Genomic DNA, 22,904 nt, shown 5'->3' with positions numbered 1-22,904 from the left:
TTTTGCAAAAGAAGCAAATACGAGGTGAGAAAAAAACTTTTTCATACAGCAAGTAGTTAGGGTTTGGAATGCACTGCCTGGAAGTGTGGTGTCAGGTTTGATTGAGGCATTCAAGAAGGCATTGGATGATTATTTAAATAGAACCAAAGTGCAGGGTTATGGGGAAAAGGCAGGAGATTGGCACTAAGTTAAAATGCTCAGAGAGCCGGTGCAGACTGGGCTGAATGGTCTCCTTCAGCAACGTCACAATTCTGTGATCCTGTGATCATCAGCAAAGTGATGGAATGGGTCGTCGGCAGTGTTATCAAGAGGCACTTACCCAGCAATAACCTGCTTACTGGTGCTCAGTTTGGGCTCAGCCAGGTTCACTCAGCTCCTGATCTCATTACAGCATTGGTCTAAATATGGACAAAAAAAAGAGTCCAACTCCAGATGCGAGGTGAGAGCGACTGCCCTTGACATCAGGACAGCATTTAATCAAGTGTGGCATCCAAAGAGCCCTAGGAAAACTGGAGTCAATGGGAATCAGGGGGAAAACACCCTGCTGGTTGGAGTCATACCTAGCACAAAAGGAAGATGGTTGTGGTTGTTGGAAGTCAATCATCTCAGTCCCAGGACATCACTGCAGGAGTTCCTTAGGGTAATGTCCTAGGCCCAACCATCTTCAGCTGCATGATCAATGACTTTCCTTCCATCAGAAAGTCAGAAGTCGGGATGTTTGCTGATAATTACACAATGTTCAGCAACATTCGTGACTAATCAGATACTGAAACAGTCCATGTCCATATGCAGCAAGACCTAGGCAACATTCAGCTTGGGCTGATAAGTAGGAAGTAACATTCATGCCACACAAGTGCCAAAACAATGACTATCTCCAACAAGAGAGAATCTAACCACCTTCCCTTGACATTCAATGACATTGCTATCGCTGAATCTTCCTCTATCAACATCCTGGGGTTAGAACTGACCAGAAACTGAACTGGACTAGCCTTATAAATACTGGGCTACAGCTGCAGGGTAGGAGGCTGGGAATTCTGTGGAAAGTAACAGCTCCTGACTCTCTAAAGCCTGCCCACCACCTACAAGGCACAAGTCAGATGTATGACGGAATACTCTCCACTTGCCTGGATGAATGCAACTCCAACAATACTCAAGGTGCTCGATACCATCCAGGAAAAAGCAGCCCGCTTGATTGGCACCTCATCCATCATCTTAAACATTCACTCCCTCCATCACCAAAGCACAGAGGCAGTTTTGTGCACCATCTACAAGATGTGCTGTATCAACTCGTCAAATCTCCTTCGACAGCACCTTGCAAACAATTGACCTCAATCACCTAGAATGACTAGGGCAGCAGATACACAGGAACACCACCACCTGCAAGTCCCCTCCAAGACACATACCATCCTGACTTGGAACAATATCGCTGCTCCTTCAAAATCCTGGAACTCCCTTCCTAACAGCACTGTGAAGACTTACAACACATTGACTGCAGTGATTCAAGAAGGCAGTTTGTCACCACCTGCTCAAGGCAATTAGGGGTGGGCAACAAATGCTGGCCAACCAATGGTGCCCACATCTTGTGAAAGAATAAAAAAAAGAGGAATACAGATTCATCAGCTGGGGGAGGGCAGTAGGTAGTAATCAGCAGGAGGCTTCCTTGCCCATGTTTTCATTTTTCTCTATTCTTTCATGGGATATGGGTGCCGCTGGCAAGGCCAGTGTTTGTTGGCCATCCTTAATTGTCCCTGAATTGAGTGGCTTGCTATGTCATTTCAAAGGGCAGTTAAGAGTCAACCATATTTCTGTGCATCTGGAGTCACACGTTGGCCAGACCAGGTAAGGATGGCAGATTTCCTTCCCTAAAGGACATTAGGGAACGAGACGGCTTTCTACAACAATCAAACATAGTTTCATGGTCACCATTACTGAGACTAGCTTTTAAATCCAGGTTTATTAATTGAATTTAAATTCCAGCAGCTGCCATGGTGCGATTTGAACCCACATCCCCAGAGCATCAGCATGGGTCTCTTGATTATCAGTCCGGTGATATTACCACTATGCCATTGTCTCCCCAGACATGTCGTCACCAAAGAGACAAAATCAATCAATCAATCAATCCCAAAGTCCCTGGAGATAATTGAGTCAAATGAAATAATGATGAAGGGAAATCAGAGGGTAGAGAGGTAGTGATTCTTTCCTCTAGTAGGGGAATCTATGAGAAGGCTCTCGTACAAATGTCGGTGAGAATATACACCTTAGAAGGCCATGAATGCAAAGTCAATTGAGGTAATTAAAAGATGTGGTTGATGCAGTTACAGTGAATGGAGAAAAAGTAGAGAAGTGATATTCAGGAAACAGAGATGCCACAGCTCTAAAAATGGCATTGATGGCTCAATCAATTGAACTGAACGGTTGTCTCAGTTCCAATAAAACAAATATGTTGAATACACTCCATCACAGGGGGAAGTGTGAACTGGAAACAGGGAGAATTTCTGTTGCTTGCCTGCGTTTTGGGTTTATCGAATGTCTGAATGGCAGGAGTGCTCATGACCAGTGATGATGTTCCCTTTTTGAGACCGTGTTTACTAAAACAATGAACCAGTTCTAGAAAGTCAGCAATTAGGCTGCAACTTATTTTGGATTGAAATGGCGTTAAACACACTCATTTTCACTCTTGTGGTTTAGATTGTCAGAACCCTGCAATTAAACTACACTCCTATTACTCACTCCTAGCCACTCATAATTTAAAATTAAGTAAAGAAATATGAATGTTGTAGTTTAAGGCAGTACAGTAATTTGGCATGATACTACTCAATTTCAAGGTCTCATGAAGAAATGTACGTATTCATGTTCCATGGGATACAGGTCTTGAGTAGGGCTGTGGGGCAGTACTGGTTAGAAGCGGGTTGGGGGGAAGAGGGGGCAAATAGAGAGAGAGAGAAAAAGGAGAGAGAGAAGTGAATAAAGGAGAGCATTTCGGTGCTGGAGAGAGGGTGTCCCAGAACAGTCAAAAACAGATTTTTTTGGGATGTGTCCATTGCTAGCAAGGCTAGCATTTGTTGCCCATCCCTCAATGCCCTTGAGCTGAGTGGCTCGCTAGGCCATGACAGAGGACATTTAAGAGTCAAACATAATCACTGGCATCACATGTAGGCCAGACCGGGTAATGACAGCAGATTTCCTTCCCTAGTGGATATTAGTGAACCAGATGGGTTTGTACACCAATCAATGAAAGTTTCATAGTCACCATTACTGATGGCCAACTTTATATTCCAGATTTATTAATTAATTGCCATGTTGGATCTGAACTCATGTTTCCCAATCCTGTGGATTACTGGTATATTTCCACAAAGGGAAAAGGGAGGTGTGAAGTGATTCATTTTAATAGGAAGAGCATGGAGAAACAATTTAAAATAAAGGGTGAAATTCTAAAAGTGGGGTACATAAGCAGAGGGACCTGGGTGTGTGTGCCTAAGTCATTGAAGGTGTTAGGACAGGTTTAGACTGCGGCTAACAGAGCATACAGCGTCCTACACTTTATTAATAGGGACATAGAGTACAAAAGCAAGAAGGTCACGTTAAACTTGTATAGAACACTGGTTCAGCCTCAAATAGAATATTGCCTCTAGTTCTGAGCACCACACATTGGGAAAGATCTGAAGGCATGAGAGACAGTGCAGAAAAGATTCACAAAAATGGTTCCGCGATGAAGAACTTCAAACACTTAAATAGATTTTAGAGGCTAGGACTGTTTTCCTTGGAAAATGTTGACAGGAGGTTTGATAGAGGTATTCAAAAGCATGAGAGATCTAGACAGAGTAAATAGGAAGAAACTGTTCCCACTGATGGAAGGATCGAGAACAGGAGGGCACAGATTTAAGGTAATTGGCAAAAGATCCAATGGAGACATGAGGAAAAACTTAACAGAGTGAGAGTTGGGATTGTGAATGCACTGCCTGAGAGTGTGGTGGAGGCAGGTTCAATGAAGGCGTTTAAAGAGGGATTAAGATTATAATTTGAAGAGGAAGAACGTGCAGGGTTACGCGGAGAAAGCAGGGGAGTGGCATTAGCTAATGGCTCCTTTGGAGAGTTAGCACAGACATGAGACTAGCTTTTCATTCCAGGTTTATTAATTGAGCAATGGCTGCTTCCTGTGTTGTGTGTGTGTGTGAATGAGAGAGAAGAGAGAGAGAGGAAAGTGAGAAGGGGTATGGGGTATGGGGTTGGTGGTGGTGTGGGGGGGGGGGGGGGGGGTGGAGAGGGAGAGCCAGGGTAGGGAGAGCAAGAATTTGAGATTAATTCTACATCCATCAATATATGTAGACTGATTTTTATTTTATCATAGATAAAAGTTCACTATTGGGTCTGCTTAGTTTTCTGTCATGATTCTAACATGAAATAAGTTTACTACTGAATACAGTTTCAATCAGTTTTGACTATTTAACAACAGATTTTAATAGAAACCAAATAGTAACCTAATATACTTTACTTCTGCCTGAAATTGTAATGCTGCTCTAGATGAAATTACAGACATAATGCTCTTCAACAAGTACTGCTTAATATAGTTGCTTTGATGACACAAAAAAGATAATAAAGACAGACAACACTAGGAATTTGTTACATTGGCAGAAGGCAGTGGATGAGGTCATCCACTTCCACATGTGCCAATATAGAGTCAAATAATGTATCATTTTTCATGTAATATTTCACATCCCTCAAAATTTAAAGTTGGAAATACACTAATTCTCACAACTGTGCATTCAATTTGGCTGTTAACATGGGGTTTAAATTGCCCCATTCCCTTGATGTGTAATGTGCCAACAAGTGAAAAGGAACATGGCACAAAAACGAGACTGGATTTTGAACATTCCAGATCTATCCAAACAGTTTCAAGCTGAAGCAATGTGTATTTTTTTGGTGGTTTGCTTCTATTCTGGTGTTTATTTTGAGTTGTAGAACCACATTTTAAAAATCCCTTTACATCTGAACACCACTAATGACTATTTTTCAAACTTTCTTCTGCAAAAAAATCATTTGTTGAGTGTCCTCAAACTAAGGTTTGACTAATCATGAAACAAAAGCATTGCTGCCTCCCAGATAGGAAACGTGGTGGGGTGGGTAGAGGGGCAGAGGTGGTTCACAGTATTATAAAAGCAAAAAACTGCAGATGCTGGAAATCCAAAGCAAAAAAAATACCTGGAAAAACTCAGCAGATCTGACAGCATCTGCGGAGAGGAACACAGTTAACGTTTCGAGTCTGTATGATTCTTCAACAGAACTAAGGAAAAATAGAAAAGAAGTGAGATATAAGCTGGTTTAAGGTGGGGTGGGACAGGTAGAGCTGGATAGAGGGCCAGTGATAGGTAGAGATAACCAAAAGATGTCATAGACCAAAGGACAAAGAGGTGTTGAAGCTGGTGATATTATCTAAGGAATGTGATAATAAAGGTACAGATAGCCTAGTGGGGGGAAGGGATCGAAATAGGCTAAAAGGCAAAGATAAAACAATGGATGGAAATACATTTAAAAATAATGGAAATAGGTGGGAAAAGAAAAACCTATATAAATTATTGAGAAAAAAGGGGGATCGGAAAGGAGGAAAGAGTTAATGATCTAAAATTGTTGAACTCAATATTCAGTCCGGACGGCTGTAAAGTGCCTAGTCGGACGATGAGGTGCTGTTCCTCCAGTTTGCGTTGAGCTTCACTGGAGGTTGCATGGGAAGGTGCCATGGGAGGGGGTTGAGGTGTAGGGGGTGATGGAGGAGTGGACCAGGGTGTCCCGGAGGGAACGATCCCTGCGGAGGGAGAGGAAGGTGTATCTTCCTTAACCGAGGTTTTCCACCCACAGTGGTTGACAGGGCCCTCAACTGTGTCCGGCCCATCTCCCGTGCATCCGCCCTTACACCTTCCTCTCCCTCCCAGAATCATGATAGGGTCCCCCTTGTCCTCACTTATCACCCCACCAGCCTCCGCATTCAAAGGATCTTCCTCCGCCATTTCCACCAACTCCAGCATGATGCCACCACCAAACACATCTTCCCTTCATACCCCTGGCGGCATTCCGCAGGGATCGTTCCCTCCGGGACAACTTGGTCCACTCCTCCATCACCCCCTACACCTCAACCCCATCCCACAGCACCTTCCCATGCAACTGCAGAAGGTGCTACACCTGCCCCTTTACTTACCCTCTCCTCACCATCCAAGGCCCAAACACTCCTTTCAGGTGAAGCAGCATTCCACTTGCGCTTCCCTCAATTTAGTATACTGCATTCACTGCTCCCAATGCGGTTTCCTCTACACTGGAGAGACCAAATGCAGACTGGGTGACCGCTTTGCGGAACACCTTCGGTCTGTCGGCAAGCATGACCCAGACCTCCCTGTCGCTTGTCATTTCAACACTCCACCCTGCTCACATGCCCACATTTCTGTCCTTGGCCTGCTGCATTGTTCCAGTGAAGCTCACCGCAAACTGGAAGAACAGCACCTCATCTTCCGACTAGGCACTTTACAGCCTTCCGGACTTGTATTGAGTTCAACAATTTTAGATCTTGAACTCTCTCTTCCATCCCCACCCCTTCTCCCTTTTTCCAATAATTTATATAGATTTTTCTTTTTTCATCTACTTCCATTATTTTTAAATGTATTTCCATCCATTGTTTTATCTTTGCCTTTTAGCCTATTTCGATCCCTTCCCCCCACCCCACCCCTACTAGGGCTATCTGTACCTTTATTATCACATTCCTTAGATAATATCACCAGCTTCAACACCTCTTTGTCCTTTGGTCTATGACATCTTTTGGTTATCTCCACCTATCACTGGCTCTCTATCCAGATCTACTTGTCCCACCCCCCCCTTAATCCAGCTTATATTTCACCTCTTTTCTATTTTTCCTTAGTTCTGTTGAAGAGTCATACAGACTCAAAATGTTAACTGTGTTCCTCTCTGCAGATGCTGTCAGACCTGCTGAGGTTTTCCAGGTATTTTTGTTTTTGTTTTGGTTCACAGTATTGTTCTACAGGAAAGTAGAATGTAATACCTTCATAGTGTGGATTTCCTCTAGCAGTCTTTCTGCACGTCGCACATTCTTCAAGATGGCATCTTCCATTCCCCTGCAGATACACCGAGAATAAGACATTACTTCAGTTTGTTTCTTAATTAAACAGCACTGTATTCTGCTACTCAGATTTTCATCTCACAAAGAACAAATGGATGCACTCATTCAGTTGGTAACTGAAATTATTTTCTGCAAAGCCAGGATGCTTCCAGTATTTTATTATTTAAATTATTTTATCATAACAGAAATATCTACCAGGCAGTCAGTAATCTAGTCAACTACCCCAAAACACTCAGCAAAATAAATATATCTGATTAATTTTCTTAATAAAAAACAAAATCTTGGGGTACCAAAATTGTTTGAGTGGGCTGGTTGCACAGTACATGGAAGCACCAACATCCTTGTCAAACAGCTTTGAGGTGTTCACGACCTGTGTGGATGAAAGTGAAGTCTGTAAGATGGATGAGCTGGCTGGCCATGGCACTGCGGCACAGGAAGCCGTTCAAGCAGGGGGAGCAAAAAGCAATATATAGTGGTAGTAGGTGATAGTATAGTGAGGGAGATTGACACTGTTCTCTGTAGCAAAGAGTGAGAGTCCAGACAGCCAAGTTGCCTGCCCGGTGCCAGGGTTCGGGACATCTGTTCAGGGCTGGAGAGGAACTTGCAGTGGGAAGGGGAGGATCCTGTTGTCGTGTTCCATGTAGGTACCAATGGCATAGGTAGAACTAGAAAGAGGCTCTGCAAAGTCAGTATGAGGAGCTAGGTACCAAATTAAGAAGGAGAACCTCAGAAGTAATTAATCTCTGGATTATTACCTGAGCTGAGCGCAAATTGGCATAGGCTAAATAAGATTAGAGACACGAATGTGTGGCTCAAAGACTGGCGTGGGAGAAGTGGGGTTCCAATTTGTGGGGCACTGGTACCAATATTGAGAAAAGTGGAGGCTGTACTGTTGGGACGTTTTACACCTGAAACATGCTGGGATGAGTGTCCTCACAAATCACATAACTACGGAAGTAGAGAGTGCATTAAACTAAACAAGAGGAGTGAGGGATCAAGCTTGGGTAGAGGTAGCAATTCGAGGTGTAGAGTCAAGACAAGAGAGCAAAATGGTAATACGAGGAATGAAGATCAGATCAGCAGGAAAGGACAGAGAGAAAAAAAAATCTAAGAATACATCAACAGTCAAGGCTAGATGTTACAAAGGTAACAAAAAGATAAAGCTGAAGGCTCTCTATCTGAATGCACGTAGCATTCATAAAGCAAATGAATTGATAGACCACATTAAAGTAAATAAATATGATTTGATAGCAATTACGGAGACGTGGCTGCAGGACGACAAATATTGAGTCCTTAATGTTGAGGAGTGCATAACATTGAAGAAGAATAGGAAGCTAGGTAAAGGTGGAGGGGTAGCACTGTTAATCAAAGAGGGCAGTGGTGCAATAGTTAGAGAAGACCTTGGTTCAGGAGATCAGGATGTAGAATCAATTTTGGTGGAGATGAAGAATAGTTGGGGAAAGAAGTCATTAGTGGGAGTGGTCTACACGTCCCCTAACAGTAGCCACAGTGTAGGACAAAGTATTCAAGAGAAAATATTGCATGCTTGTGATAAAGGGGTGGCAATAATCATGGGTGATTTTAATCTACGCAAACTGGAAAAATCAGATTGACAGTGGTAGCCTGCATGAGGAGTTCTTAGATTGCTTTTGAGATAGTTTCTTAGAGCAGCATGTTCTGGAACGAACCAGAGAGCAGGTTATACTAGACTTGGTTTTGTGCAATGTGACAGGATTAATTAATGACCTCAGAGTAAAGGCACCCCTAGGCAGCAGCAAACACAATATGATTGAATTTTAAATCCAGTTTGAAAGGGAGAAGAGTGGGTCTAAGGCTAGTATCTTAAACTTAAATAAGGGCAACTATGTGAGGATGAAAGCTGAGCTAGTTGAAGTGAACTGGAAAACTAGGCTAGAGGATAGATCAATAGAGAAACAATGGCAAGCATTTATGGGGGCATTTCAGAATAAGTACGTTTCTATTATAAATAAAAATTCTAAGGGGAGGACCCAACATCCTTGGTTAACTAAACAAGTGAAGGAAAGCATCAAACTTAAGGAAAAAGCATAAAACTCCACAAAGATAAGTGGCAGGACAGATGATTGGACAGGATATAAAGAACAGCAGAGAATGGCAAAAGATTAATGAGGAGAAAGAAATTATAGTATGAAAGGAAGCTAGCTAGAAATGTACAAACAGATAGCAAGAGTTTCTACAGGGATTTAAAAAGGAAAAAAGTTGAGTGTTGGTCCTCAAGAGAGAGTGACAGCGGGGAGTTAATAGTAGATAAGTAAATGGCGGAAGAAATGAACAAATATTTTGCTTCTGTGTTCACTATAGAGGATTCAAAAAACATTTCAGTAATAGCTGCAAATTGGGAGGTGAAAGAGAGGGAGGAACTTCGTAAAATTAAAATCACTAGGGAAATGGTACTGAGCAAATTGATGGAGCTACGGGCTGGCAGGTCTCTAGGTCTCGATGGACTATATCCTAGGGTCTTAAAAGAGGTGGCTAATGAGGTAGTCAATGCGCTGGTGTTAATTTTCCAAAATTCGCTAGATTCTGGAAAGGTTCAATCAGACTGGAAAGTAGCAAATATAACCCTTCTATTCAAGAAGGGAGGGTGGCAGAAAATGGGAAGCTATAGGCCAGTCAGCTTGATGTCTGTTGTGGGGAAGTTGTTAGAATCGATCATTAAGGAGGTTATAGCTGGACATTTAGAAGAGTTCAAGGCAATAGAGAAGAGTCAGCATGGTTTTGTGAAAGAAAAATCATGTTTGACCAATTTATTGGAGTTTTTTGAAGGGATAACATGCATAGAGGATAAAAAGGAGGCTGTAGGCGTACTGTACTTGGATTTCCAGAAGACATTTGATAAGGTTCCACATCAAAGTTTATTATGAAAAATAAAAGTGCATGGTGTAGTGGATAACATATTGGCATGGATAGAAGATTGGCTGGCTGGCAGAAAGCAGAGAGCATGCATAAATGGGTCTTTTTTGGATTAGCAGGATGTGACGAGTAGAGTTCCACAGGGGTCTGTGCTGGGGCCTCAACTTTTTATGAATGACGTCAATGACTTAGATGAGGGGGTGAAGATATGGTAGCTCAATTTGCAGATGACACAAAGGTAGGTATGAAAGTATGTTGTGAAGAGGACATGAGGAGGTTACAGGTGGATATAGACAGGTTGAGTGAGTGGGCAAAGATCTGGCAAATGGAGTTTAGTGTGGGAAAACGTGAAGTTGTTCACTTTGGCAGGGAGAATAAAAAAGCAGAGTATTACTTAAATGGAGACCAGCTGCATAATTCTGAGGTGCAGAGGGATCTAGGTGCTCTAGTATATGAGCCACAAAAAGTTAGTATGCAGGTACAGCAAGTAATTAAGAAAGCTACTGGAATGCTATCCATTATTACGAGAGGGATTGAACATAAAAGTAAAGATGTTATGCTTCAGTTATACAGGGCATTGGTGAGACCGCATTTCGAATACTGTGTGCAGTTTTGGTCTCCTTATTTAAGGAAGGATTTAAATGCATTGGAGGCGGTTCAAAGAAGGTTTACTAAATTGATACCTGGAACGAATGGATTGTCTTCTGAGGAAAGGTGGACAGACTGGGCTTGTTTCCACTGGAGTTTAGAAGAGTGAGGGGTGATTTGATTGAAGTATACAAGAACCTGAACGGCCTTGACAAGGTGGACGTCAAAAGGATGTTTCCTCTTGTGGGTGAGTCCAGAATTATGGGACACTGTTTTAGAATTAAGGGTCACCCTTTTAGGACAGAGATGAGGAGAATTTTTTTCTTTGAGGGTTGTGTGACTTTAGAACTCTCTGCCTCAGAAGGTGGTGAAAGCAGGGCCATTGAATATTTTTACGGCAGAGGTAGGTAGATTCTTGTTGGCCAAGGGAATCAAAGGTTATCGGGGTTAGATAGCCATGTGGAAATCGAAACAAGATGATCAGCCACGATCTTATTGAATGGTGGAGTCCAATGGTCTACTCCTGTTCCTATTTCTTATGTTATGTTCTTTACATCAGCATGTATTTATATAGCCACAGAAAAATCCAATAATAGCTCATGCCTGCAATTTCCTAACAAATTCTTTGTTGAAAGTATCTAAATTTTGGGGGGAAAAATTAATGAAATTTGAACTCACCTGAAGAGTCTAAATATAAGTTTTGTAATTAATTGTTATGATACAGATTGATTGACCGTCAATCTTAAAAAAAACTGGGGAGTTCAATTAAGCTGGCCGCCTACAGCAAGTAGAAGTTTGAGGGAACATTGATTGAGGCCTTCATTCACTCACCAAGAACCACCGATTTAATACTGTTTGCACTAATGCCAAAGTCAAATTCCAGGAACCAAAAGACAGCAATTGAGATTAGTACCGCAACAATTGGAAATATTCATACCTTTCATGACAATCTAATTATACAAGAAAAATATCCCTCAGGTGCCCTTTGAAACAAAATTGTGGAACGACTTTCAAATACCAAATCTTGAAATAGATCAGCATTTGATTGCTACAAATAACAGCTTGATGTTTAATTTCAGCAAATATGTGCTGAATCCAAGTTAGTACGATTGATTTTACTTCAATTTAGATTTACCAAAGGGTACGTTAAAACTGGAAAATTTGGGTTTTTTGGTTCTGGCACCAAAAAGTTTAGGAAACACTGGCCAGGCCTATTTACTGTTACATCATTTAAAATAACATATGCATCTATGAAGTTTTAGTCATGTTACGTAAAGATTTATATTTTTATGGTACAATGGAGGAGAGAGGATATGCAAAGGAAAACACTACAAAACATAAAACACCGAGGGCTGAATTGTCCAATCTGAAGACGAATACAGTGGCGGACCGCAAAGTCAGCGTGTTTCCCATTGGGAGGAGGAGCAGATTTTCAAGCCCAATTTTCCACTTTTCAGCTCATTAATTATGCATCAGCGAGGAGCTCATCGAATCTCATGGCGGGGCAGGCAGCGATTCATCTACCCGGCCATTGCTTCCTGGGGTTGAAGATCCTGGTGCCATACTTAAATGGCACCCACGCACACATTCACTCATTAGCAACAATGCATGTCTCCCAGTCACATCTGCATTACCATGGCAACCAAACAATACAAACCTTCGGCTCCACAGTTCGGCAAGGCCTCCTTGAATATTCTCCTCCATGCCGTCCAGGCAAAGAGGGAGGCCCGCTTTATGGGATGTGAGCCGGAGGTCCACCCGTCACCAGGGAGGTCAGTGCCCTTGGTACACAGAATAAAGTACCACCCTGCTGTGCAAGAAAAGGATCAATGATCTGATGTGTTCTACCAGGGTAAGTGAATCTTCTCCTGACTCCATTCACTCTCAAAGGGCAGCAGGCAGTCTAAGGGTTAGAGTCCTCTGGGATGTCATACAGAACCAGCAAGTGGGATAGCAACAATGCATGTCTGCCAGTCAGTTTAAGTTCCCAATCTCATGCAAGATCCTGCACAAACAGCACCTTCAGCCCCTACTGGGGAGGGATCACAGACACAGCAGGTATACATGCTTCTGAACTGCTCTTTCATCAGCAGTGCTCACAGTCAATCCATCCATCTTTATCCAGGACAAGGTCGTCCATAAATCGGTGGGAGCGACCAAAGATCAGAGGGCGGACCCTGAAGCTTAGAATGCTCTCCTCCCATGAGGAGCAAGTGGTAGAGCTTGCAGGAGAGAGTAGAGATCATTCCTGCACAGAAGGAGAGATCAGACTCCCCTAAGAGGCCTGTGGGTCTCCATGCAGTGTATATTGACAACATGTGGCCAACGACTGTGACCTATAGGGTAGGTGCCTTTTCAGTCAATCACTAATTATCTCTTCTCTCTATTCCATCTACCAGAAAAAAAGGCAGAGGAAGAGCTTCAGCAAGTTCCTCAGTCCCAGCCCCTAGGCTACCTCAGATGAGGATGTGATCAGTTACTACATTCACCCGCACACTCCATCAGCGCAGATACACACACCTAGCAGTGGCTAGGTGAGGGGGAGGGGGGGCTATAGGTGGTGTATGGGGCACCTCGACCTCCCACCAGATGCCCCTTTTCCTCAAAGAGACAGGGAGGGATCCTTGGGCACTCAAAGAGAGGAGTGCCAGCCAGATAATCCAGGGGCGTCCACCCAGGGGTGTCCAAGGGTGTTCCGTCACTTCACATCCCCTGTGCCTGTGAGCCCATCAACTCCAACAGGTCAGGCCCAGGTGGGTGCACCTGCTCCAAAACAGGAGGCCTTTAGCAGGCCAGGGACCCCGAGGCCTTGGGCCTCCAAAGGATGCCCGCCAAAGCCATCTCAGATGACAGGGCATAGCAGTCAGCAGGCTGCTTCTACCTCTGCTGTGGATGTTGGGGCTGCACCCAGATGTAGGGTAAGGAAAATTAAGAAGTTTTGAATGCACAATGGTGGCATGGGTGTTCATTCACTGCATATAATCTGCACTATTGGAAATATATTGCACATTTATCCCTCTCTAGGTCTTCATTATTGAATGGCTGATCGATGTGATGCAAGGTCCCATGTTCATTCAAGGGTACGAAATGAAACTGCACCCACCTCACCCCCACTACCAATTATCTCCCGCCTTGTCCCTCAGTTCCATGAACTCTCACTCAATCTCATCACAATCACCTTTGTTCACGTCACTGATGTGGAACTGATGATACTTCATATATGAAAATGACGGCTGGGCAATGCACATGTAAACCCTTACATCTGAGGCTCACATTACATGACCCCCTGAGAATTGTTCAGTTGGTGATTATCCAGATGCTGCTGCACCGAAGCCTGTTCTTTGTGGGCATTATAAGTGTTTATTCATGTCCAACATTGGAGTCTTTCACCCAAGTGCACCACTTTGCAATGACCTTATTTTATGACTGTGAGCTTTTGATAAAAGTATTATTCATTGTTGAACACCATAGCCTTTCATACTTCCCAGCAGCATTATTTCATCTCTGCTTTTAAGATTTTATTAGTTCCCATTTTCCCCATGCGCGACATGAATGATGGAAGTTGGTTCCACTTAGTGACATTTGAAATGTCTGCTGGATGGGAATGAATGTGTGATCATAGAATCACACAGTGCAGAAGAGGCGCTTCAACCCATCAAGTCTGCACCGACATGTGAGAAACACCTGGCCTACTAATCCCATTTACCAGCACTTGGCCCATAGCCTTGAATGTTATGATGTGCCAAGTGCTCATCCAGGTACTTTTTAAAGGATGTGAGGCAACCCACCTCCACCACTCTCCCAGGCAGCGCATTCCAGACTGTCACCACCCTCTGGGTAAAAAAGCTTTTCCTCACATTCCCCCCTAAACCTCCAGCCCCTCACCTTTAACTTGTGTCCTCTCGTGATTGACCCTTCAACTAAGGGGAACAGCTGCTCCCTATCCACCCTGTCCATGCCCCTCATAATCTTCTGCACCTCGATCAGGACGCCCATCAGCCTTCTCTGCTCCAATGAAAACAACCCAAGTCTATCCAACCTCTCTTCATAACTTAAATGTTTCATCCCAGGCAACATCCTGATGAATCTCCTCTGCACCCTCTCCAGTGCAATCACATCCTTCCTATAATGTGGCAACCAGAACTGCACAAAGTGCTCCAACCATGGCCTCACCAAGGTTCTATACAGCTCCAACATGATCTCCTTACTTTTGTAATCTATGCCTCGATTGATAAAGGCAAGTGTCCCAAATGCTTTTTTCACCCCCCCACTAACATGCCCCTCCACCTTTAGAGATCTATGGACACACACGCCAAGGTCCCTTTGTTCCTCAGAACTTCCTAGTGTCATGCTGTTCAATGAATACTTCCTTGTTAAAATACTCCTTCCAAAGTGTATCACCTCACACTTTTCAGGGTTAAATTCCATCTGCACTTCTCAGAGGTGTGTGCGCATCCTGATGAATCTGTCCATTTACCTGTGAGGGTCTTGCTTTGCTCCTGAATGACTGTCTAACGTTGCTTGAGGAATCCTTCTGCAAGGTCACAGAATACCAATCAGTGTGAAATTCATTACATGACTGTGCAATCAGTGACTTAGTGGTCATAGCAAGAACTGACCTTTGAGACACGGACATTGTCGAGGGCTATAATGGTGTGAAAGCGCTGTCTGGCACATCTCCCAAGTGCTCATCAGTATCTATGAGTTAACATTGACTGCTGTGTCAAAACTGATTGGGCCATGTCTTTCCCAGATGCCAAGGCAATGAGAATGCAAACTTGGCAGGCATCCGTCCAATGCAGAGTAACGGGTGTTTGTCAGTAATCACATAATGGTCGCGTTGAACCAACCTGAGCACAATGCTAACATAGCTCACAGCTTTGCATCCATCATGTGACAAATCACTGTGTTCTGATGTCCAATGGCATCTTGGGCTCAGTATCAAGATGCGGCCTCTGCACTGATCATGCACGAGAGCTGGTGTTTGGAGAAATGGTGCTGTCCTGATGAAGCTCTGTCTTCAAGCAGTCAAACACTAACCATTGATGAGTGTTTTTCCTTTTACAGCTGCCTTGCTAAACTACTGGCATAAGTACATCCATGTGTGCAAAAGCATTTCTACCACTTGAAGGATGCCATGGCCACTGATTTGTTTGTGCCATGGTTGAAAGGACTGCACTATGTGTAGTTGCTTAAGGATGTGCACTAGTGCAGTGCTTATCCCATTCCACAGCTGCCACATGGTATTTAGGCTGCTGCGTCTTTCAAGAATGACCCCATCGTTAGGGTTGAAGGTGACTTATGATTCCTCCATCATCATTGTGAGATTGATGACCTTTTCTGTGATGTTGAAGATGACAATGAAGGTCTTGCTGTTTCCCCTGCATTGAAGCATGAAGAGAACTGTGCTTGTAACAACTTGTCTTAGCCTTATTTCTCCTAGATTCTTTTAGCTATAAAGGTTATCATGGACACATCTTCCACATTGAGTCCATGCAATGGCACCCTCATGTGGCTCGTCTGAATCCTCACCCTCTTCAAATTCATCCTCTTCAATGTCCTCCTCATCTGAGGAAATGTGTAGCTCCTACCATGTCTCCCTGTGGCAACATATCCTCCCTTTGCAGCACAAGGTTGTGCAGGGCGCAGCGAATAATGATAATGCTGGACAGCCTCTCCGGTGAGTATTGGGGAGCCCCACCTGATCAGGCTAAGCATCTGATACATATATTTAAGAGGCCAATAGTCTGCTCTATTAAAAACCTTGTGGCTGAAGGTGCAGCATTGTATCTCTCCTCAGATGCACTCTGTGGGTGACAAACAGGTGTCATTTGCCATGTCTTTAGGGGGCATCCATGATCACTGAGGAGCACGAGTTCCGCACGGAGAGTATGGCAAATATGAGCTACCACATCCCTAGACAAGCAAAGGCATTTGCAGCACCGTCTTTTGTTCATCTCCATATATGAGATGCGTCTTTTGTAGACCCTTGGTCACACCAAACATCTTCATGGATTTGGTCCTTCCTCATCAGCATCTGGGTTATCCTACTGGCTCTTGTTCCTCAGGACAACAGTCTTCCCTGAGCAGTGCCAAATGGTAACAGGCCCTTCTCCTCATTTATATCAAAGCTATGAAGAAGGCAACGTTGCCTGCAGCCTGCATTCTCAATTCCTCCTTGTTTCTGTGAATGGATATAACTGTGCAATCACTGTTAGTTTCCGTTGATTTGTCTTCCCCCCTATATAAGGCAGCTATGCATTCTTCAGCCCTTGACTGAGCTTTGACTTTGCCTTCATCTGCATTTGACATACCAAGGCCACCTCTTGCAGGATGATATCATCCTGGAGGACAACAGGTACATAAGAACATAAGGAATAGAAAAAGGAGTAGGCCATTCAGCCCTTCAAGCCTGCTCCACCATTCAATGAGATCATGGCTGATCTTCCACTTCAACACAATTTTCCTGCACTATCCCCATATCCCTTGTTGCTTTTAATATCTAAAAATCCATCAATCTCTGTCTTGAACATACTCAATGACTGACCCTCACAGCCCTCTGGGGCAGAGAATTCCAAAGATTCACCACCCACTGAGTGAAGAAATTCCTCCTCATTCCAGTCATAAATGGCCTGCTCCTTATTCTGAGACTATGTACCCTGGTTCTAGACCCCCCCCACCCCGGCAAGGGAAACATCCTACCTGTACCTACCCTGTCAAGCCCTATAAGGACTTTGTATGTTTGAATGAGATCATTTCTCATTCTCCTAAACTCCAGACAATAAGTACCAGTCCATTTAATCTTTCCTCATAAGACAATCCCTCCATCCCAGGAATTAATTTAGTGAACCTTCGCTGCACTCCCTCTATGACAAGTGGCTGATCTGTCCCCTGAGACGTGAATGTGCATTCAGAATAAGGGTGTTCATAAGGGTCAAAAGACCCAAGTCCTAGGAGCCACAGTCAGGCTTGTGTTGGCTGGCCTCCAATGGCCTTTAGAACAATTATGGATACCCAGTCCTTACACTTGTGCCCTGACTGCATGCCTTGAATGCCATGACCAGTGTACTGGGAAGATGGAAGCTTGTAGGGCCCATGCTGCCTCTGCACAGAAGACATGGTCACTGATTCTTGGAGCCTGCATCGATTTGGACATGCCTGTGTAAGGATCAGCCGACAATTAAGGCCACATGCACCACAGCATCTAAACTTCATGGTTGGCATCTGAATGCCCACCATTAGAAAAGGAGCCAAGCTCATTCATTATGCCATGAGACCCTCAAGTCGAGCACTCAGCTGAGCCATGCTCTCCATGGTTTGAGCAAAACAGGTGCCCCTTCACTCAGTCAAGATTTACTGTGCTGGACACTTCTAGCATGTCTTTGAGGCCTCTCTCATATTGACTTTTTCAAGTTTGTTTTTCCAACTGTGTCATTGATCAAAGTGCAAACATGGTGCTCATCACATTTGTAAATGCATCCAGCTTCCATCTTCCTCATCACCCACCAAGTTCCTCCCATCCTCCTCCATAGTTACCACCTCCTAATTCCCATTCCTCCTGTCACTATCCAATCTCTCCCAGCTACCCTTGAACTCAACATTCCTGTCCTCCCACCGAACCTTTTAATGTTGATGCCCCCAAGCATTTTGCCGACGTGACCCAGCCCCTTCTAGAGGCCACATGCATTCGGATATTCCAGGACCACCCCCTTCCCCGACCACCCTCACCCCATGAGACCATTCAATACCCCCCATGACTTTTCAGCTACCGATATTCAGGATAGATGCCACCCCTAGCCGTTACTGTGCTATCTGCCTCACAGTAACATGCCTCCAATCCCCAGGACTAAATACTTTAGGTGACTGATCATGCCCTGCACACCATGCTGTGCCATAGAGGTCTACAACACAGAAAAAGGCCCTTCGGCCCATCTGTGCCGGTCAAACAAGTAGCTAACTATTCTAATACCATTTTCCAGCACTAGGCCCATAGCCTTGTATGCCAGGGCATTGTAAATGCACATCCAAATACTTCTTAAATGTTATGAGGGTTTCTGCCTCTACCACCCTTTCAGGCAGTGAGTTCCAGATTCCCACCACCCTCAGGGTGAAAAAATTATTTCTCACATCCCCTCGAAACTTCCTGCCCTTTACCTTAAATCTATGCACCCTGGTTACTGATCCCTCCTCCAACAGGGGAAAAGTTTCTTCCTGTCTACCCTATCTATGCCCCTCATAATTTTATACACCTAATTATGAGAGGCGTATGAGGGGCCATCACTGCTCCCCCCCCCCCCCCTCATCCAGTGGGGCCTTCCCCCACCCAAGACTGGGACCAAGACACGCATACCATGCATGGCCCTCTAACATGGCAAAAACAGCCAATTCAAAATGCCTTGACAGCATGGCCTCAGTCCCAGGACAGTCTGTTCAAAATGTACCTGATAGCGTGGCCTGAGCCACAGGACAGTCTCTAACTTCTCCTTGGACAGTGTAATAACTCTTGCCCCACACCACTCTGCTCCTTGACCCCACCCACCTCCCAAATCCTGTTTTCGTCTTCACCCTTCCATCCCCATGATATTGCCTCCCGTGCCCAGCCTTGGAGCAGCTTCAGATACAGGCACCCAAAATCTCTCAGCAATGCTGTTAAAGGTAGACGAAAACGTTGATGAAATGAAGCTCACCAAGTGCACACCACTTATATACAGTCAGGAAACAGAGCATTCTAATTATCCACTGGCGGGGCACTTCATTTGGAGGGGGAACATGGTTCTGGTGAGTTGGCCTTTTAATGAGCATTCATGGGATGGGAATGAATGGTGGTTCCCAACATAGATCAGCAGGAAGCTCGACCCACCTTGACCCGCCATCAAAGTTGGGAGAACACAATTCCAAACTAATTTCCCGCCGGTGGGAAACTGACTTCCATCACGCCAAATTTTGTGCCCCCACCTGTCACAATTCCCGCCACTGGCGGGAGTGGAATATTCCACCCTAAGAAACTTAAATTGCACCATGGAAGGCTAATAAATGGAACATTCTGAACATAAGATAAGAAATAAAAATAGTAGAGATGGTCATTCTCTACCATTGAGCACAATCATGGTTGATCTTCTACCCACATATCGACTACACTAACACCTCCACTAAAATATTATGTAGAGGAATTTCAAAACATGATTCACTAATGTTCTTCAGGGATGAAATCTGCTACCGTGACCTGGCCTAGCCTACATGTGACTCCAGAATCACAGAAATGATTCTTCGCTGCCCTCTGAAATGACCTAGCAAATCAGTTATATCAAACCGCTACAGAAAAAGATCTCTGCGGCCTTACCTACATTACATGGACTATAGCTGTCCAAGAAAGCAGCTAACCACCTTCTCTAGGGCAATTAGGGAAGGGCAATAAATGCTGGCCTTGACAACGACACTCGCCTTCCAAGAATGAATAAAAAGCCAATGAAATACTTTTGAAATGTAGACATCGTTGTAATGTAGGAAACATGGCAGGTAATTTGTGCAAAGCAACATCCCACAAACGAAATGTCATAATGATCAGACAATACGTTGGTTGATTGAGGGACAAAAATCAGCTCTGACACTTCAAAGAACAAAAGAACGAGAAAAGTACAGCACAGGAACAGGCCCTTTGGCCCTCCAAGCCTGCGCCAATCATATTGCTTGTCAAACTAAAACATTTTGCACTTCCGGGGTCCGTATCCCTCTATTCCCATCCTATTCATGTATTTGTCAAGCTGCCTTTTAAACACCACTATCGTACCTGCTTCCACCACCTCCTCTGGCAGCGATTTCCAGACACTCACTACCTTCTGCGTAAAAAAACTTGCCCTGCACATCTCCTCTATAGTTTTCTCCTCTCACCTTAAATCTATGTCCCCTAGTAATTCACTCTTCCACCCTGGGAAAAAGCTTCTGGCTATCTACACTGTCCATGCCACTCATAATTGTATAAACTTCTATCAAGTCGCCCCTCAATCTCCGTCACTCCTGTGACGACACAGGAGTGACAACAATCCGAGTTTCTCCAACCTCTCCTCATAGCTATTAACCTCCAGATCAGGCAGCATCCTGGTAAACCTCCTCTGCATCCTCTCCAATGCCTCCATATCCTTCTGGTAATGTGATGACCAGAATTGCACGCAATATTCCAAGTGTGGCCTAACCAAGGTTCTATACAGCTACAGCATGACTTCCCAGCTTTTATAATCAATAACCCTGCCAATGAAGGCAAGCATGCCATATGCCTTCCTGACTACCTTATCCATTTGCGTTGCCACTTTCAGTGACCTGTGGACCTGTATACCCAGATCCCTCTGCCTGTCAATGCACTTAAGGGTTCTATCATTTACTGTATAATTCCTACCTGCATTAGACCTTCCAAAATGCATTTACCTCGCATTTGTCCGGATTAAACTCCATCTGCCATTTCTCCGCCCAAGTCTCCAAACGATCTATATTCCTTTGTATCCTTTGACAATCCTCTTCACTATCTGCAACTCCTCCAACCTTAGTGTCGTCTGCAAACTTACTAAATAGCCCACTTTGGTGAACTCTATTTCGAAAAAGTGCCATGGGATTTTTCAAGTGATAAAATAGGAGGCACTAAAGCAGCTACAACAGTTTAAACCATTTTAAATCAGTTTTACATTTCAGTATTTTAGCGGCATATAAAAACTGAAAAGCTAACATGTTTTATTAATAGTACTTCATTGGCTATAAAAACCTTCTGGTTGTCCTGATGTCATAAAAGGCAAGTATATATAAATGCAAGCTCACTCTATTTCTCCAAAGGTTTGCTCTTTTAAATACAATCTCATTCTTGGGCAGGATTTTGTATTTTGGGTCAGGACCCCAACGTTGAGGTTGGATGGGATCCTGACCCCGCACTGTGTCAGGAACAGTCACCCAACATTGGCCATTTCAGGGAAAATCAATCAGTGGCTAGAGGGCACCTTTGGTATCCAATTAAGAATGGTAGACAGGCTTTCAAAGCTAGAAGGTCAAAAGAGGTCCTCCAGCGAGGGGGCGGGAGGGAGAGAGAGAGAGGGGGGGGGGGGGGGGGAGGGAGGGAGGGAGAGGGAGACAGCCTCCATCTTGAGTCATCCTCTTAGCACTTTTGAAGTAAAAAAATAACCCAAAGCTGCCAGGCCACCATTGTGGAGAGGGAATCAGGTAGCTGCCATCTACGGCCTTAATTGGCTTTTTAATGAGCTTAACCAGCCATCTGCCACTTGCAGGCAGCTAGCCATTTCATCCTCGACCTGGCCTTCTGCAGATCCTTCCGATTTAAATTTTACTGCTGCCTGCCTAGATTCAAGCCTTGGGAAACCTGACTGCAAAAGGGAGGCAGGAGCTGCCAGTTCCAGAAGGCAAATGGCACTTTTATAATTAGGAGGAGCAGGAGTGCTTCCTCCCTACCCCTTAAGCAAAGTCTTTGGTTTCCCATCCACTGACCACAGTCAACTTCTTCCCTGTTCAAAATCTCTCCGCTCTCCCCCAAGCCCGATCTGCAGCCTTCCTCGTGATTCACTCCTGATTTCCAGGGACTATCCACAAGGGTTTCCAACTGCAGCCATTGGATTTCTCTCCCTGCAGCCAGATGAACCTCCTTGGCAGATTTCTCCTGCATTGCCATTCCCTTGCATCCTCACCAATTCTCTGCAAACATCAAATAAAAAAGGAACACTTCAAATACCAACTTTTTAGCTTTCAGTTGAGCGATGTTTCTTGTCAGTTTCCGGATGATTAAAGTTCTTGCTTTTTTAACATCTTTTCTCAATTTAACAATCTAGAAATGAAAAAGATGATTTGGTTAATATCTTCAAACTTCTCCAAGCAATTATAAAACTGAAGAATGCAAACTTGTCTGATTTTTTTCTCTCTGTCTGAACATTCACAATAGCTATTAAATGCAAGAGTTTATACTTTAGTATCAAATAGAATTTTACCAGGCTAAATTCCAAGAACCTTTCTAATGGCTAAAAAGAAACAGGCTTTGTAGGCATAAGCATGCCTATCCAGTTATGTTTTAATGTTATTCTTGGAACTTCTATTTCAAAATGCAGAGCACAAGTTCAAAAGTTAATAAAATTATTTAGTACACATACATTTCTTAAAGTTACTATCAAATAAAGAATTAGAAATTCTAACTTTGTTGTAAGGCTTCAAACATCATGTGGGACTTCAATCAGATAAGTTGCTGAATCCTTATGAAATAAATTAAAATCCTAGGATGTTTTAGAATAACTGATCCAATCTACAGAAATACCACTCATAT

The 22,904-nt window shown here is 43.9% G+C and overlaps 1 protein-coding gene across 3 annotated transcripts in view; it reads right to left on the bottom strand.

Moving 5' to 3' along the window:
• srfbp1 (serum response factor binding protein 1) overlaps nucleotides 1-22,904 on the bottom strand; it is a 247,360-nt gene that overhangs the window by 152,292 nt on the left and 72,164 nt on the right. For all 3 annotated transcript variants that reach the window (XM_041185871.1, XM_041185872.1, XM_041185870.1), the window contains 2 exons: nucleotides 22,327-22,415; nucleotides 7,043-7,115 (listed from right to left, as the gene is read on the bottom strand). In XM_041185871.1, the coding sequence (XP_041041805.1) occupies nucleotides 7,043-7,115; nucleotides 22,327-22,415 (162 nt within the window). The remainder of the gene's footprint in view (nucleotides 1-7,042; nucleotides 7,116-22,326; nucleotides 22,416-22,904) is intronic.

Source organism: Carcharodon carcharias, chromosome 4, assembly GCF_017639515.1.
Source record: "Carcharodon carcharias isolate sCarCar2 chromosome 4, sCarCar2.pri, whole genome shotgun sequence".
Taxonomy (NCBI): domain Eukaryota; kingdom Metazoa; phylum Chordata; class Chondrichthyes; order Lamniformes; family Lamnidae; genus Carcharodon; species Carcharodon carcharias.
The sequence above is the reverse complement of the archived record's forward strand: the minus strand, read 5'-3'. Positions and strand labels throughout refer to the sequence as shown.